Source organism: Arvicola amphibius, chromosome 6 (genome assembly GCF_903992535.2).
Source record: "Arvicola amphibius chromosome 6, mArvAmp1.2, whole genome shotgun sequence".
Taxonomy (NCBI): Eukaryota; Metazoa; Chordata; class Mammalia; order Rodentia; family Cricetidae; genus Arvicola; species Arvicola amphibius.
Genome location: NC_052052.2, coordinates 47747145 through 47763623, shown reverse-complemented (window position 1 = coordinate 47763623; position 16479 = coordinate 47747145). Strand labels below are relative to the sequence as shown.

Genomic DNA, 16479 nt, shown 5'->3' with positions numbered 1-16479 from the left:
CTTAGGCTATGTGTAAAAAACGTGCTTAAGAAATGGTGACTGTCCTGTTTAGATTTGGGTCTCATTCCAAAGATGTTATGTCATATATAAATAGCTATTCCAAAACCTGAAGGAAAAAAACAAAATTTAAAACATTTAGGTTCTCAAGATTTTAGAAAAATACATGCAATGTATATTTGACAATTATGATTGATTTATTTTATGTCTGCATTTTCTCTCCTATGTTTGTACACTCCTGGAGGGCAATAGGTATATATGACATTTCTTTAAGGTTGTCTCTCATTTTCTCTTCATTACTATGCATGCTGAAACATTTAACAAATATTGTTTGAAAATGTTTCCCTTCATTTCAGGACTGGCAGTGTGTGCAGTCAAAAGGCTGTTTCTTTTTAGAAGAAGATGGTGAAGTTGTTAGTCATCAGTACAAGATGCACATAGCTCAAAGATCTGTGCTTTATCTAACAATTAAGCCATTGAATCTGAGTCAAGTTGAAGGCAAGTTTAAATTATTCATTTGTTTATGTCTGTATGTATGTGTTTTTGTTTACTTATTCATTCATTCATTCATTTATTCATTCATTCATTTGAGGCATGGTATCACTGTACCTCTGGCTATTCTGGAACTCACTATATAGACCAGACTGACCTTGAACTCACAGAGATCTACCTGGGAATAAAGACTGAGGCTGCTTTACCTATCTATTTTTAGTTTTAAAATACCAATTTATATTCTCTGAAAGTACTTTATATTTCCTAGTCCTAGTTAAGAAAATAATCTACCAAAGAAATGTATGGTTTTATTTAGGTTTAAATTTTTTTCATTGTGTTTATTCTTCATATATGATGTTTAGTTAGATAAGTACATTTTAAATCAAATATACTATACATTGAATAAATTTCCCCAAATCCTCCTTGTCTTCCTATTTTTCTCTAGTCCCTTTTGTTAACTTAAGCAGATTGACTTCTACTTGCATGTCATATATACATACAGGATCTTATGTGTCTATATAAAATCTAGGAACCATGATGGCAAGATGGCTCAGCATGTAAAGACACTTGGCACACAAGCCTGATATATTTAATCTTTGGAACCCATGTAAAGGTGGAACTAGAGAAATGACTCCATAGAATTGCCTGTGACCTCCACACATGCACTATGCCATATGACCTCCTCCTCATCTTTTTCTTTCTCCCTCATGCATACACACTAACAATATATTTTTATTAAAACCTTGGAACTACAATTGAGAGAAAACAGATGATAATTCATTTATGATTATCTTCATTATATTTATCTTCCTTCAGACAACAGAACTTGGCTATTCTTTGCACTTAAAAAAGTTTCCATCTGGGCCAGGTGGTTGTGGCACATGCCTTTAATCCCAGCAGTTGGGAGGCAGAGGCAGGTGAATCCCTGTGAGTTCAAGGCTGGCTTGGTTTACAAGAGCTAGTTTCAGGACAGCTAGGACTGTTGTTACACAGGGAAACCCTGTCTTGAAAAACAAAACAACAAAAAGTTTCTATCTGTGTGTCTGCATGTATGATTATACCACACTTTCTTATCTCTTTTTCTGTCATTGAACACTTGCATAGTGCTGCTTATAGACACTGATGCACAAATATCGCTATATAATATGTTGAATTTGAGTCCTTTGGGTAAACTGTCAGCTGGGTCACATGGTAGATTTAGTTTGAGATTTTCAAGAAACCTCCATGTTGATTTCCATGGTGTCTGGCCTGGTTGACATCTCTCACCAGTACTTTAGAAGGGGTTCGTTTTGTTTACATCCTTGCTGGAAATACTCTTTTGCTCAGGAGCATTTTGGCTATCCAGAGTGTTTTATGCTTCTGTAAGAGTTTTAAGATTGTGTTTCTGTTTCTCTAAGGAATGTCATTGGACATCTGGAGGGCATTGTCTTGAGTCTCTGATTTTGATACAATACCCATTTTTACAACATTAAGTCTTAGAGTAACCATGGGAGGTCTCTTCCTCTCTCAATGTCATCTTCAGTTTCTTTTGTTTTAAAGTTATAAAGATGTTTTATTTATTTGCAAGTTTTTTTAAATAATAAAGCTTATTAAAAAATAAATTTTTCATTGTAAAAGTTTTTGCCACCTTGGTTAGGTGTGTTTTAAGGGTTTGTTGTTGTTTTGAGGCATTGTGAATTGGTTGTTTTCATGGTTTGTTATTGCCATAGAAGATGGCTATGAGGTTTTGTATGTTAATTTTGTGTACTGCCACTTTGCTGATACTGTAAGTCTTTAGGGTATCTTACGTATAATATTTTATCTAGAAACAAGCATTCTTTTATTTTTTAATTTTAAACTTTGTTATTTAAAAATACTTTAATTAAACACATTTCTCAGCCTGCAGACTATACAACTCTGTAAATCTCTATACAGTTAGAATAGCCATTCAGTTCTTCCTCAGTCCTAACATGTAGCCTTTCCTTTTCCATTTTCTGCATGTTGTATTGCATCTGCATGTACATTTGCCTGTCTCTATACAATTGTATGTAGATATATACAGATATTATTGCCTAGATTCTGCGTTTGAGAGAGATATGCAGAGTTTTTCTTTCTGAGATTGTGTGACCTTACTTAATAGTATGTAGTATGCATTATAAGTTCATCCATTTCCCTGCAAGTCTTGTGATTACATTTTTCTTTAGAGAGAATAGTTATACACACACACACACACACACACACACACACAAAGTTTTCATGACCCATTTATCTTTTGATGGACATGTAGGTTGATTCCAGTTCTTCACTATAGTTAGTAACGCAATAAATGTGGAGGTACAAATATCTCCATGGTAGAGTAAAATAGCAAGTCATATGGTAGTTCTATTTTTAATTTTTGGAGAAATATCCAAACTATTTTTCAGAATGCCTGTATTAGTTTGCATCTGAAAGTATTCCTTTCTTGCCCCAAACTCACAATATTGGTGATAGGCATTCTGACTGGAGTAAAGTAGTATGTCACAGAGGGTTTAATTTGCATTTCCTTGATGCCTGGGGATGTTGAACACTTACACGTAGTTAATTTTCCATTTAAAATTAGTATGTCTAACAGAAGTTCTATACAAGCAGACACCATGCCTCTCCTCTCTGAGACAGACGCAGGTTAAGATCTTTCCTGGTAAGCCACCACCTCGTGGTGCTACACAGATTACTAAATATGGGTTAAAGCAAGATGTGAGAATTAGCCAATAAGAGGCTGAAACTAATGGGCCAGGCAGTGTTTAAAAGAATACAATTTGTGTGTTGTTATTTCGGGGCATAAGCTAACCAGGTGGCCGGGAGCTGGGGTGGCAGGAATGCAGCCTGCTGCTCCTTCTACATTTGGTAGTTGATTAAATCCCCCCACCTCATTTTGTTTTGGTTTGGTATTTGGTTTGGAGGTAGAATCTCACTATTTATCCCAGGGTGGCCTCAAACTTATGATCTTCCTACCTTAGCCCCTCAGGGAGTAGACCAGCACTACACCCTGCTCAGCAATAAAATTTTTTTATTTATTTATGCCCACATGAATTTTTCTCCGCCGTGTGTGTCAGATACTTGGAGAGGCCAGAGGGCATTGGTTCAGTGTGAGCTGTCATGTGTATCTGGGGAAAGAATTGGGGTCCTCTGCATGAGCAGCAAGTGTTCTTAACTGCTGAGGCAGCCCAGGAGTTTCTACGTTTAAATAATATTGACAACATCAGTGAAAGAGTGACTTAAGATAGCCATGTAAGTTCAGTGTTAGTTCTATTCTCATGAAGAGATTTCCTTCATTAATTAATTCATCAAATATTTATTGAGGTTCTTATATATTAAACCTCAATTTAGATGTTCAGGATATATTAAGTACATAAAAGACCAGAGCATGTACTCTCAAGGATTTAAATTTTAGTGGAAGAAACAATAAAGAAATAAATAGTAAAGGAACTGGTGGCATAGTGGGATATACTCATAATCTCAGCACTGGGGATACTGAGGCAGGAGGATGAGTTCCAGGTCATCCTGGGATACATATTGAGACTTTATCTTTTTTTAAAAAAGAGCAGGGATTGTGGCAGTACATGCCTATAATCCCAATAATCAGGAGGCTGAAACTAGAGAATTGTCCCAAGTTCAAAGCCAGTCTAGTCTACAGTATGTACACCAAGGCTACAGTATGAGTCAGTTAGTCACTGGCTCTCTCTCCCAATGTACACACACTTGACAAATAAAGAGGAAAACTGAAGAGAAAATGGAAAGTATAGAAAGACTGATTCTGAGAAATGGAGACTGCCATTAAAGTGGAGCCATTTTAGTATAAGATTCATATATGACCAAAGACAATCAGCAAATAATGTTTTATTTTTTAAGATTTTTATTTATTTATTATATATACAGTATTCTGTCTGCATGTATTCCTGCAGGCCAGAAGAGGGCACCAGATCTCATTATAGATGGTTGTGAGCCACCATGTAGTTGCTGGGAATTGAACTCAGGACCTGTGGAAGAGCAGCCAGTGCTCTTAACCTCTGAGCTATCTCTCCAGCCCCCAAATAATGTTTTATAAAGTATGTCAGTTACCAACTGCTACAAATCAAAATGCCCAAAACTTCAGTGACTTAAAACAATTAAGGATTTGTTGATTCATGAGACCTTTTAGTCTGAGTCTGGCATGGCTTTTCTGTGCAGGGCTCACTCACACTTTTGCAGTGACAGGTTAGCTAATGGCTGAATTTACAATGCTGGCTGTGTTCTATGTGTGCAGTTCCATCTAGGACAGCTTGACTGCCCCAGAGGATCTTTCATCTTCCAGTAAGCCAGCATGTACTTTCTTATATTGTGACTGGAATCTGAGGGGGAAAAAAACCAACAAAAAGCAAAAACAAAAGTACAGGAACATTTCCAGAGTGGTGGTCTCAGAACAGACAAAATGTTAACTTCTGTTCCATTCTGTTATTCATAAGTCACAAAGTCCAAATAAATAAGACTGCAAGAGAAACTTCATCTCTTGATGGCGAAGCTGTCTAATTGCATCATAAAGGTCTGTGAATCCAGAGAGCGCAGCTGTTTTGTGATGCTCTCTCACAGGAGGCAAATGAGAAAGCATTATTGCTATAGAAGGCTAAATGAAGAGCAGTGGAGGTGGCAGAGCACTCCAGATAACTTGCTAAGTAAGTAAGGGACTTTGGTGTAGAATGTGATGGTGCAGAGCAGGAGCTGTGGGGCTAGAGAAATGGCCTAGTAACTAAGAGTTCTTACAGCTCTTGCAGAGGACTGAGATTCAGTTCCCAGTATCCAAATGGTAGCTCACAACAATTTATAAGTTCAGTTTCAAGAGATCCTGTAGAAGGGAGCGGCGGGGCTGTGTCCTGCCACCCGGCTAGCTTTACCCAAAATAATTACATGGAAACTGTATTCATTTAAATACTGCCTGGCCCCTGGCCCATTATCTGTAGCTTTTTATTGGTTGATTCTCATATCTTGCTTTAACCCATATTTAGTAATTTATATAGCACCACGAGGTGTGGCTTACCAGGAGAGATCTTAACCTGCATCCATCTCAGAGAGGAGAAGCATGGCAACTGCCTATGGCGACTGCCTGAAGCGTCTCCCCACTCTTTCCCAGAATTCTGTTCTGTCTACTCCGCCTACCTAATTTTCTGTCTCTTAAAGGGCCAAGGCAGTTTTCTTTATTAATAATGAAAGTAACACATAGACACTCCTCCATCAAGATCCAAAACCCTCTTCTGGCCTCTAGAGGCTCCTTCACACATATGGTACATATAAACTCATGCAAGCAGACATACATACACACAGAATAAATCAGTCTTGGGCTGGAAGCTAGTCTGTCTGGAATGAGTAAGCAAGGAGAAGTTGGTAGGGAATGAATGAAGAGCAAAGGAACAAGAGTATAAACTGGAAGAGATATCTCCTATAATGAAAACTTTTTTTACTAAGAGAAAAGAAGTTTGGGGAGGAAAGGTTTTTTTTGTTACGATATTTTAAGCAGTTTGAATATGTATCTGAGTTTTACTATTGATTCTGTTATTATGGTCAGTGTACTGTTAGACATTTACTGTCTGGGGTTCTCAGAGAGACTTGGACATGTGCCTTTCTTGCTTTTGGAAAATCCTCTCACTTTATTCTTCTACCTTTTTTCTTTCCTAACATACCGCCTCCTGTGCTCTAACACAGAAAAGCCAGGGCTTTAAGTATCCCATCCCACCTTGGGAAAGTGCCTTTCAGTCTCCTTAGTTATGACATGGCCTCAGTTCTGATAACTTCTTGTAAGTCATCTGCTTTTTCTTATTGGCAGAGCAAATACTTTGAGCTTTATCTCAGCAGAGGACTTTAAGTAGGGACAGTGTGTGACCTGACCCATCTAAGCATGTAGATCACATGACCATCTAAGAGTATAGATGGTTTCTCCCAGGACAGTGTCAGTGCTGGATCCCAACTCTTCCTGGAAAGCCCTGCTCTCACTTAGATTTTGTCTTGCTTGTCTTGCACCTCAGCTGTTGTTTTTCATTGTTCTTTGTTTGGTTTTAGTTAGGACGAGCACATTGGCGACCAAACCCAGGGCCTCATGCATGTAAGGCAAGTGCATAGGCTCATGTCCAGCCATTGAAACACAGCTTTTTAATAATTTCAAGAAACTTGAGGCCCTTTAGAAACTGAGTACAGAGATACTATTTTTCATAAAATTAAATATAGTAGTGGCATATTATAGATATTAAGATATTTGTATGTAAAAATGGGATGTGTATTTCTTTTTCAAAATCTACTGGGTAAAGAACTTAAAAGAATGTACAGTGATTGGCTGATCTGAGGTGGGTTTTGTTGATGTTGTTGTTGTTGTGTTTCTAGGAAAACGTTCCCCCTGGTTATCTGTTGATACGGCCTTATATATTCTTAAAGAAAGTGAGGATCAAGCAGAGCCACAGCTCATGTGTTTTACTGAACTACGAAATAGAGAAGTATACATATTTTTTAATGTTTAAGAATGTAGTATGAAGCCATATTGAGAAAAATAATAGCTTTTCACCAGTATTTTAAACTCAAATGTTCTCTATTCTTATAAAGGTATAGGTAGTACCTAATCATTATGCTATTATATGTGTTTTATTAACTGTAAAGAACTTTTTCTTATATTCTAAGGTTTTTTTTTAGGGATTGATGATTGATAGTCTTGGCTCCATAACTACATGCTCTGATGTATCTCATGAAAATATTTTTTTGTTGCTGCTATCAATACAGAGGATAATATCATTAGATTCTTCCTACCCTCCAGATTCATGACCCCAGCTACAGCAAAGTTTGCTTCTGATGTCTGTCTTACTTGTACTATGACTGCAGCGCAGGAACTCTCCCAAATTATTATCCTCAGGGTTGACTCATATTGTAAGGTTCAGAAATAATATGATGGAAAGAAATGCTTTTAAATGTTTTTATATGTTGCCTCTGAGGTTGTTCTGGTCCTTTCTAATTATGTATTTACTCAGAGGCTAAATATGTGAGCAGATACATACATGTGCCTATTTATCTTGTGAGGACTACAAAATACAGTCTACTTCACAGCAGCAGAAATAATACTATTCAAGAACTTACTGCAATATCATATTTAATCTTTATATTGGCTCAATGACAGACACATATTTTCCTATGGGATGTTATATAGAAGCCTTTTTTGGAGGCCTCCTAACAGACAAGGGTATTACCGGCCAGAACCACATAAAATGGCAGAAGTTAACATTTTTACTAAGCTCTTCTTCATAGCTGACTATGAGGTGAAGTTAAAGATAAAGCAATGTCAGAAACAATAGCTTTTCCCATTTGGTTTTAGATTAAATGACTTTCTTATGAGATTGCGTGTGTAAAAACAGTCAGTCATAGCAAGGCTATGTTTAAACTGAGTTTGTATGGGTGTCTTTATAGGCTTCTGTTTATCTGTAATATGTCATATTTACAAAGGATTTTTACTAGTAGTTTTAGTTTCACAATTATTTTCCTTAGGAAGAGTTTGGTACCCATGAAGAACTTCCTAGTTGCCATCTATAGTGGCCCTTCACAGTTATATGTGGGGAATAAAGGAAGTTCATTGGATGACATCCACTAGGAAGTAGCAAGGTATTTTTTAACTCCTATATGTCAGCCTGTATATGATTAGTTTAAACAAATATCATTTCCAAAGCATGGATTTGGTATATTAGCCTTCACAGTAATCCTCAGTTACACTGAATTATTTCTTTTTCCCAAATAGAGTTTGGTGATAACCTCGGGGTAATTATAGTCCTTGGATAATCAGGCAGAAAGAATCTAGAACTCAGATGATCAACTTATTTTGTTTATGACCCTCCAGAATGACCTAAAATAGGTTTTGGAAAGACTATTTGAGCACCTGATGTACCTGATGTAATTTGGAGACTAGTCTGTACGTAGCACAAGTAACTGTACTTAGCTGTCATACATAACTGACAGCGGTTAAGAGCATTGCCTGCTCTTCCAAAGGTCCTGAGTTCAGTTCCCAGCAACCACATAGTGGCTCACAACCATCTGTAATGAGGTCTGGTGCCCTCTTCTGGCCTTCAGGCATACACACAGACAGAATATTGTATACATAATAAATAAACAAGTATTAAAAAAAAGGTGAACTTAAAAGTATATTTAAGTTTCTTTGATGCCATCTAAATGTTATTTACAAATCCTATGTTCATATTTCAATCACAGTAGTAGAAGATCTTTACTACCTCTCTTTAAGAAGCTTAGTGTTTGCATTTTAAAAACATATTCTAAAATTACTCTCTGGTTCCTGTTGAAGGCATTTGTGTCACAAACATTTCTGAAGATCTTTGGGGATAACCTAGATGATATATAGCTTCTTCTCTTCTTTTGCTTTTAGGTAGTTTTGAAAACATAAAGGACCATATTGTATTGTTTTGTACTAGGACTACCCCTAAGAAAAAGAATTTAAAATCAGTAAAAGGTTAATAAACTATAACTAAATTGATAAAAGTGATTTAAAATAAATGACGTCTCAAGTTTCCCCTTCAGAAGAAAGATTTAAAGTCATTAAGACTTTTCATTGTTCATTTTGTTTAATTCTTCTGATAAAAGGTGTTTGGATGGACTGGTGAACTAGGACCAGGAATTTATTGGTTAATTCCTTCCACAACTGGCTGTAGACTAAAAAAAGAAGTAAAACCAGTAACAGAAGAAGCCCAACTTGTATATAGAGATGAAACAGGGGAATTATTTCTTACAAGTGAATTTAGGTAAGTTTTGTTTATACTCACCTGTCTTTGCCCATTGTCTGTGGACTGCTCCCACCCCCTCTTTCTGTGACCTGCTCCCACCCCCAACTTCCTTTGCCCAGCTTTCACCCCCCTCTTTGTGTGGCCAGCTTATACCCCCATTTTCTATGGCCAGCTCTCCCCTCTTTCTGCGGTCAATCCTCACCCCCATCTTCCTGTGGTCTGCTTCCATCCCCATCTTTCTGTGGCTAGCTTTCTGCTTTAACTCAGTATTTTACCACAACATGTTGGGCAGTGCACTTAAAAACATAAAAGGCACAAAAACCAGTGCGTCATGATTTCACTTATATGTGTGATCTACAAAGTAAAATTTACAGAAGCAGGATGGTGATTACAAAGGATTGGTGGTGTGAGGAAATTGGGAGGAATATTGTTTAATAAGTAGAAAATTTCCATTAGACAGGAAGAATCAATGCAGTTATCCATTGTGTAATATGGTAACTAGACTAAAGTTAATAGCAATTTATTATATTTAGTAAAAATATATTTGGAATTTGCTACAAGAGTAGATCTTAAGTGTTTTCACCATAAAAGCTAAATATATGAGATAATAGATGTGTTATTTAGCTTGATTTACTCATTCCACAATATATACATGCACAAGAAACATGCTTTGTATAACAAATATATTTTTTAAAATTCTTTAACCAAGAGTGACACTGTGTTTACAAGTCTAGGATTGTCCTTAGTTCCTAGGTTCTGTGCACCTGGCCAGACTTCATGTACATCTCTACCAGTGTCTTCTCCACCAGACATTGACTTTAATGGTAGATTCTGTTAGCTGCACTCTTGATTTTGATAACTGTCAAAATCAGAAGTCTAAATCTAAGGGTGGTCTTCTATGTCCTAGATGATCACAGTGAGATTTGACCACAGACAGATAAAAATGTATTTAGATATATAATATAGCTCAGAAAAAATTCTTAAATGCCATTAATTGTTTCCTTTGAAACTTGTTCTCAAAAACTGTGTTTAGGAGCTAGAGAGATTGCTCAGTGGTTAAGAACACTGGGTACTCTTCTACTTGGGTTCAATTCCTGCCACCCATGTAGTGGTTCACAATCATCTATAACTTCAGTCCCAGGGAAGCCAGTGCCTGCCCTCTACTGGCTTCTTCAGACACAAGGCATGCACATTGTGCACAGACATACATGCAGGCAAAAGACACACATTTAAAAAAAAACCACACACACACACACACACACACACACCACACATATATCTTTAGATTTTTTGTTTTAAAGTAATAATTTTCTATTTTTATAATTTAGGTCAACTTTATCAGAGATATTTGAAGTCATTGATTTAGATGGAAATGGTCTTATCAGCCTTGAGGAGTACAACTTTTTTGAACTGCGAACAAGTGGTGAAAAGTGTGATGAGGACGCGTGGGCTGTGTGTAGAGGTGAGTGCCTGTCAGACTCTCCATGGAATAGCATTAGAGTGTCTGGGATAGTGGGGAGAAGCCTAAACACGGGACTGGAGAGGAGGCATAGTGGTTAAGAGAATTTATTGCTCTTGCCAAGGGCCCTGGTTAGGTCCTAGCACCCACACCAGGCACCTATAACTCCAGTTCCAAGTCTTTCTCTACCCTTTCCTGCCCTTCACAGGCTTCTGTGCTCAGATGGTGCACATAAACTCATGCAGACAACACATAAGGTTTAAAAAAGTAAATCTCTCTTTTCTAACATAAGCATTTCTTTTCCTTATGTGATAGTTGGCATACTTACTAAACTATGTGAATTACTTAATGATTATTTCCGCTTTGGGGAATTTACAACCCAGACACTCCCACATGTCTCCTTCCCACCTTCATGTCATAATCTTTTCTTCCTATTCCTCCTCTTCTCTGCCTCCTATTTCTCCTCTCCTTTCCTTTTTCTTCTTTCTTTCTTCACCCTCTGAGTCCAGTTGTTAGTACTGCCTGTGGGAATATTAGCAAATATTGGGTTGATCTTGTGAGGGTGAGCATAGGCAGTGAGTTCATGCCTGTAAGAGCCATGTGTCCAAAGACAGCATTTGTCCTCATCCTCCTGCTCTTACGTTCGTTCTGTCCCTTCTTCCACCATGTTCCCCGGGCCTTGGATAAGGATGGTCCCTGAGTAATCAGCACGCACTTATGTGCTCTGAATACTTTACTTAAGTACTTTATTCACTCAGTTATGAGTCTCTAGATTAACTACTACCTACTGTAGAAAAGGCTTCTCTGACCAGGGTTAAGAATAACACTAATCTGAGCTGGGCGGTGGTGGCACACGCCTTTAATCCCCTTACTCAGGGAGGCAGAGGCAGGCAACTCTCCAGCCTGGTCTACAAGAGCGAGTTCTAGGACAGGCTTCAAAGCTGCACAGAGAAACCCTGTCTCCAAAAACCAAAAAAGAGTAACACTAATCCATCTAATCCATATTCAGGAGGCAATTTTGACAGCATGTCCATTTCTTAAAACAACAATGGCAGGTTCCTTGCTAGGGTCTTTGGCTTTACCTTCCAAGCAGCTTTTAACACGTTTATAATAATGGGTAAATTCTTTCCTGTGGAGCAGGCCACAAATCCACAAAATGCTTGGTTATTCCCATAGCGTCCATGCCATTTCCTGAGAGTTGGGGTTAAAGGTGTGCACCACTACCACCCAGCTCCCAAGGCAGCTTATAAAAGAAAACATTTCATTTGTGGTTCATGGTTGCAGAAGGTTTTTAGAGTCCATGACCATCATGGCAGCAGGCAGGTAGGCATGGCTCTGTATTAGTAACTGGGAGCTTACATCTCAATCCACAAGCATGAGGCAGGGGACAAGAGGTAGGGGGCTAGGGTTGGTGTAGGCTTTTGAAACCTCAAAGCCTATCTCAGTGACATATCTCCTCCAACAAAGCCACCTTCGAAATTCTTTCTAAACAGTTCCACCAAGTGGGGACCAAGTATTCAAACATGAGCCTCTGGGAGCCATTCTCTTTCAAACCGCCGTAAATGTCAATAGCCCATCTTATCTTAGGGGCCTGTAGAGTTTCCCTGGCCAATAACTCACAAGGAGGTGTCTAACACCTGACACTGAGATTTTCAATTACTAACCCGTGTCTTCTGAGAGAAACATTGTTCAACCATGCAGGTACATGTATTTAAACTCCTTTTACAGAAGGGAAACTACTTTCCAGCAAGCACTCGGCATCACTGAACCACACCCTGGTTCCAAAAAAAAAAAAAAAAAAAAAAAAACCAACAAAGAGTTAATAAGTTATAGTTTCACTAAAAAAAATTAAGAGGTTTCCAGAAAGTTGTTTATACATGTTAAGAATTATTAGCTGGGCACCTTGGCTCACATCTTTAATCCCAGTATTTAGAAGGCAGAGGTAGGAGGATCTCTGTGAGTTTGAGGCCAATCTGGTCTGCAGAGTGAGTTCCAGGAAAGAAGGGCTACATATAGAGACCTTATAAAACAACAACATAAAACCAAAAACAGAAAAAGAATTCTTTAATATTATTTGTTCTCAGTTAGGGAAGTTCATCCATGCAGATAATAGAAGCCAAGAGCACCACAAAAGAATATCACTGAGTATGAGGTTGAGTCAGTTAGGAGGCATCTGAGATTAGAGTAGGGTTTGTGTGCTTAAGCCAAAGACTGAGAAGTCAATGAGAAAGCCTAAAAGCCATGGCCAACTATATAGCACAGGACAGGAAGTGTGGCGGCCAGCTCATAGTTGGAGAGGAACTCCCCATCACTGGAGTAGTGATGTTTGTCTCTTAGGATGGTTGAGTTTGTAGAGTAGGCAAGCTAGGCAAGACTCTGATTAATCTGTTTCTACAAAAAAGCAAGTAGGATAAAAATAAGATACTAATATAAAGGGTTTTCATAATTTATTTTTAAAAATATGTTGTTGTTTAATATTAAACTTCTATTAAGTTTGATAATATACACAGTACCCCTTTATCTTTAAAATGCAATGATATTATAAATTTAAGATATAGCTTTTCATTTTTTAGTTTATTATCACTACTCCATTCTATAGAAATGAATCATAATTAAGATTTTTCTTTATTTTCTGCCTTTATGTGTGTGTTTATGTGGTGTGTGCAAATCCATGCTTATTCATGCACACAAAAAGGTCAGAGGGAGTGGGTGAGTGTCCTTTTCTATCACTGTTCATTGTATTTCATTGGGACAGGGTCTCTCAATGAGCTTGGAGATAGACTGGAAATGATAAAACCCAACAGTCCTCCTGTGGGCTGGCAATACCTAACACTGGGGTTACAGGCGTGCACATAACCACACTCAGATTTTTTTATGTGGGTACTGAGATCCAAATTCTCCATCTTCATGCAAATATTCTTACCCATCAAATCATATTTCTAGCCCCTAATTAAGTATTTTATGGTGAAAATTATAGTCAATAAAGTTCTATTTAATAAAATTAGTGGGACTTATACTTAATATCAGCTATTTTGAGAGCTCACAATATACCAGGTGCTAATCTAAGGGCATCTATATATCAGCTTTGTGAGGTAGCCCTGGAAACTGCTCTTATTGTACACATAGGGATGTAGAATCAAAGAGATTAAGAAGCTTGACCAAGGTCAATAAAGCAAAATAGTTGCATAACTAGGCTTCAGACCCAGACTGTAAGATTCCAGAACCCCAAACTTCACGCTAGCAAGTGTTTCTGAAAATTATTGCATTGAAAATGATTTGGCGGCGTATCTGCTTCAGTGGCAGTCACAATGTAGCAGGGTATATGTAATTTTTAGGTTCTGAAATGTTTACCTTTCTCATGATAGTCAATATTTACTCATACCTATCGATGATAAAAAATACATTAGTTAGCTATAAGATCATCTCAACATGCTTTTTTGGACTTAAAATATTTTGTCTTTGTTTTGTTTTTTAATTGATTTGCTTTTAAAGAGCAGTTTTATATCTAGAAAAACTGAGAAGAAGATCTGGGGGCTTCTGGGATCCATCTTTTCCATTCCTCACCCAGCAAGTTGTGCATATTGTTAACAATGTCAGTTAGTGTAGCACATTTATGATAACTTGTCAGTGGATCTTACCACATTATTTACTATTATTAAAGTTCACTTAGAGCCAGGCGGTGGTGGCGCACGCCTTTAATCCCAGCACTCGGGAGGCAGAGGCAGGCGGATCTCTGTGAGTTCGAGACCAGCCTGGTCTACAAGAGCTAGTTCCAGGACAGGCTCCAAAGCCACAGAGAAACCCTGTCTCGAAAAACAAAAAATAAATAAATAAATAAATAAAAAAAATAAAATAAAATAAAGTTCACTTAGGTTGTATAGTTTTACGGGTTTTGACAACTGTTTAATCTCACAAATACAGTTATCGCAGTATCATAAAGAATGGTTTCCCCTGCGCTCCATCTGTTCACTGTGTATTCATCTCCCAAAACCTTGGGCAATAACTGATCTTTTTACTGTGTGTGATTTTGCCTCTTAAAGAATGTTGTGTAGCTAAACTGCATATGTTTTCTTTATACCTTTTCATGGTTGATAGTTCATTTCTTTCTATTGCTAACTAATATTTCATTGTATGCACATGTCACAGCCTGCATCTTTCTGTTTTCTTACTACTTACAGTTTGGGACATTTGTGAATACAACTGCTATATACACTTGTGCAGGGTTCTATACAAACAAGTTTTCAATTATTTACATTTCAGTTCAGTCAGTATTGAACTGTATGCTGAGACAGTGGATACCTTTGGAAGAAGCGCTGTTTTGCGGGTGTTTTACACCAGCCATTATTTGCATTCCTGTTGAACCATATGTCTCAGCATTTGCTTTCCTTTGGGGTTTTAAGCATTCAAATAGGTATACGGATGGATCTCATTGTTGTTTCAATTTGTAATCCTCTAATATCATTTGATATTTGGCTTCTTTGTGTCTCTCTCCCATCAGTGTAACGTCTTTGGTGTTGTCTCTGTTATTACCTGACTCTTACTTTTTGAGATGATGTCTCCCTACGGAGCGAAGCATCACCTTAAACTTTATATGATACCCAGGCTGACCTTGGGCTTGCCATCTATCCTTCTGCTTCAGCCTTCTTAGTGCTGGGGTTACAGGAGTGTGTCAACAGGCACAGGTTTTCCTGCCTGTTTTTCTTATTTATTTATTTACTTACTTATTTATTTATATATTTATTTATTTAATGACTGAGTTCTAAGAGATCCGTGTATGTTTTGAATATGTATCTTTTTTCTCTTTCTTATTTATTCTACGTGTCTTTTATATCATATATCTTGATTGCATCCGTTTCCTCATTCCTTCGCATCTGTCCTCCGCCCCTGCACCCCTCCAAAAAACATTAAGAGAAAGGGAAAAGAGAAAAATTAAAAATCTCATCATGGAAACTGCAATATGACACAGTGAGTCACACAATATACCCCTTTGTCTGTGTATCTTTACTTACAAGTGTTCATTGCAAAGACTCATTGGTTTGAAGTCTCTGGTTTCTACTATACTATTGATGTTGGACCCTCACTGGGCCTCTTCTTGGGTATTCTATGTATCAAAAATTTCTAATTGGTCTTAATGATAAAATCCAGGAGTCAGCTCAGATATAGGGGTAAATGCTGAAAGATCAGAGAAGCAGAGCAACTGGCCATTACTGATTTCTCAGACCAGATGGATGATCCTGTCTCTAGGAATCCTCAGACTGAATGCTCAGATTGAATGCACCTAGATCCTATCTCCACCCACCTTATATTCCTGTCTCCACCTCCCTAGTGCTGAGATTAAAGGTGTGAGCCTCTACTGTCCAGCTATTTCTCTTTTAGACTGATTCAACCCAAGGTGGCCTTGAACTTCTGATCTTTCTGCTTTGCCCTCCCAAGTGCTGAGATTAAAGGTATGTGCCATCACAGCCTGCCCTCTATTGTAGTGAGGAGCTGTGGGCCTGCTTTCATCCCACCCGGCTCCCGGCCGCCTGGCTAGCTTATGCCCTGAAATAACAACACACAAACTGTATTCATTTAAACACTGCCTGGCTCATTAGTTTCAGCCTCTTACTCACATCTTGACTAACCTATATCTAATAATCTGTAACACCATGAGTGGTGTCTTACCAGGAAAGATTCAGCATGTCTGACCTGGCGGCTGGCTTCATCGCATCTGTCCCAGAGAGGAGAGGCATGGCGGTCTGACTAACTTCCCAGCATTCTGTTCTGTCTACTCCACCCACC

At 38.0% G+C, this 16479-nt stretch overlaps 1 protein-coding gene across 3 annotated transcripts in view; it reads left to right on the top strand.

Annotated features, from left to right (window-relative positions):
* Efcab7 (EF-hand calcium binding domain 7) overlaps positions 1-16479 on the top strand; it is a 50946-nt gene that overhangs the window by 17130 nt on the left and 17337 nt on the right. For all 3 annotated transcript variants that reach the window (XM_038335257.1, XM_038335256.1, XM_038335258.1), the window contains exons 7-10: positions 354-495; positions 6853-6962; positions 9100-9257; positions 10568-10701. In XM_038335257.1, the coding sequence (XP_038191185.1) occupies positions 354-495; positions 6853-6962; positions 9100-9257; positions 10568-10701 (544 nt within the window). The remainder of the gene's footprint in view (positions 1-353; positions 496-6852; positions 6963-9099; positions 9258-10567; positions 10702-16479) is intronic.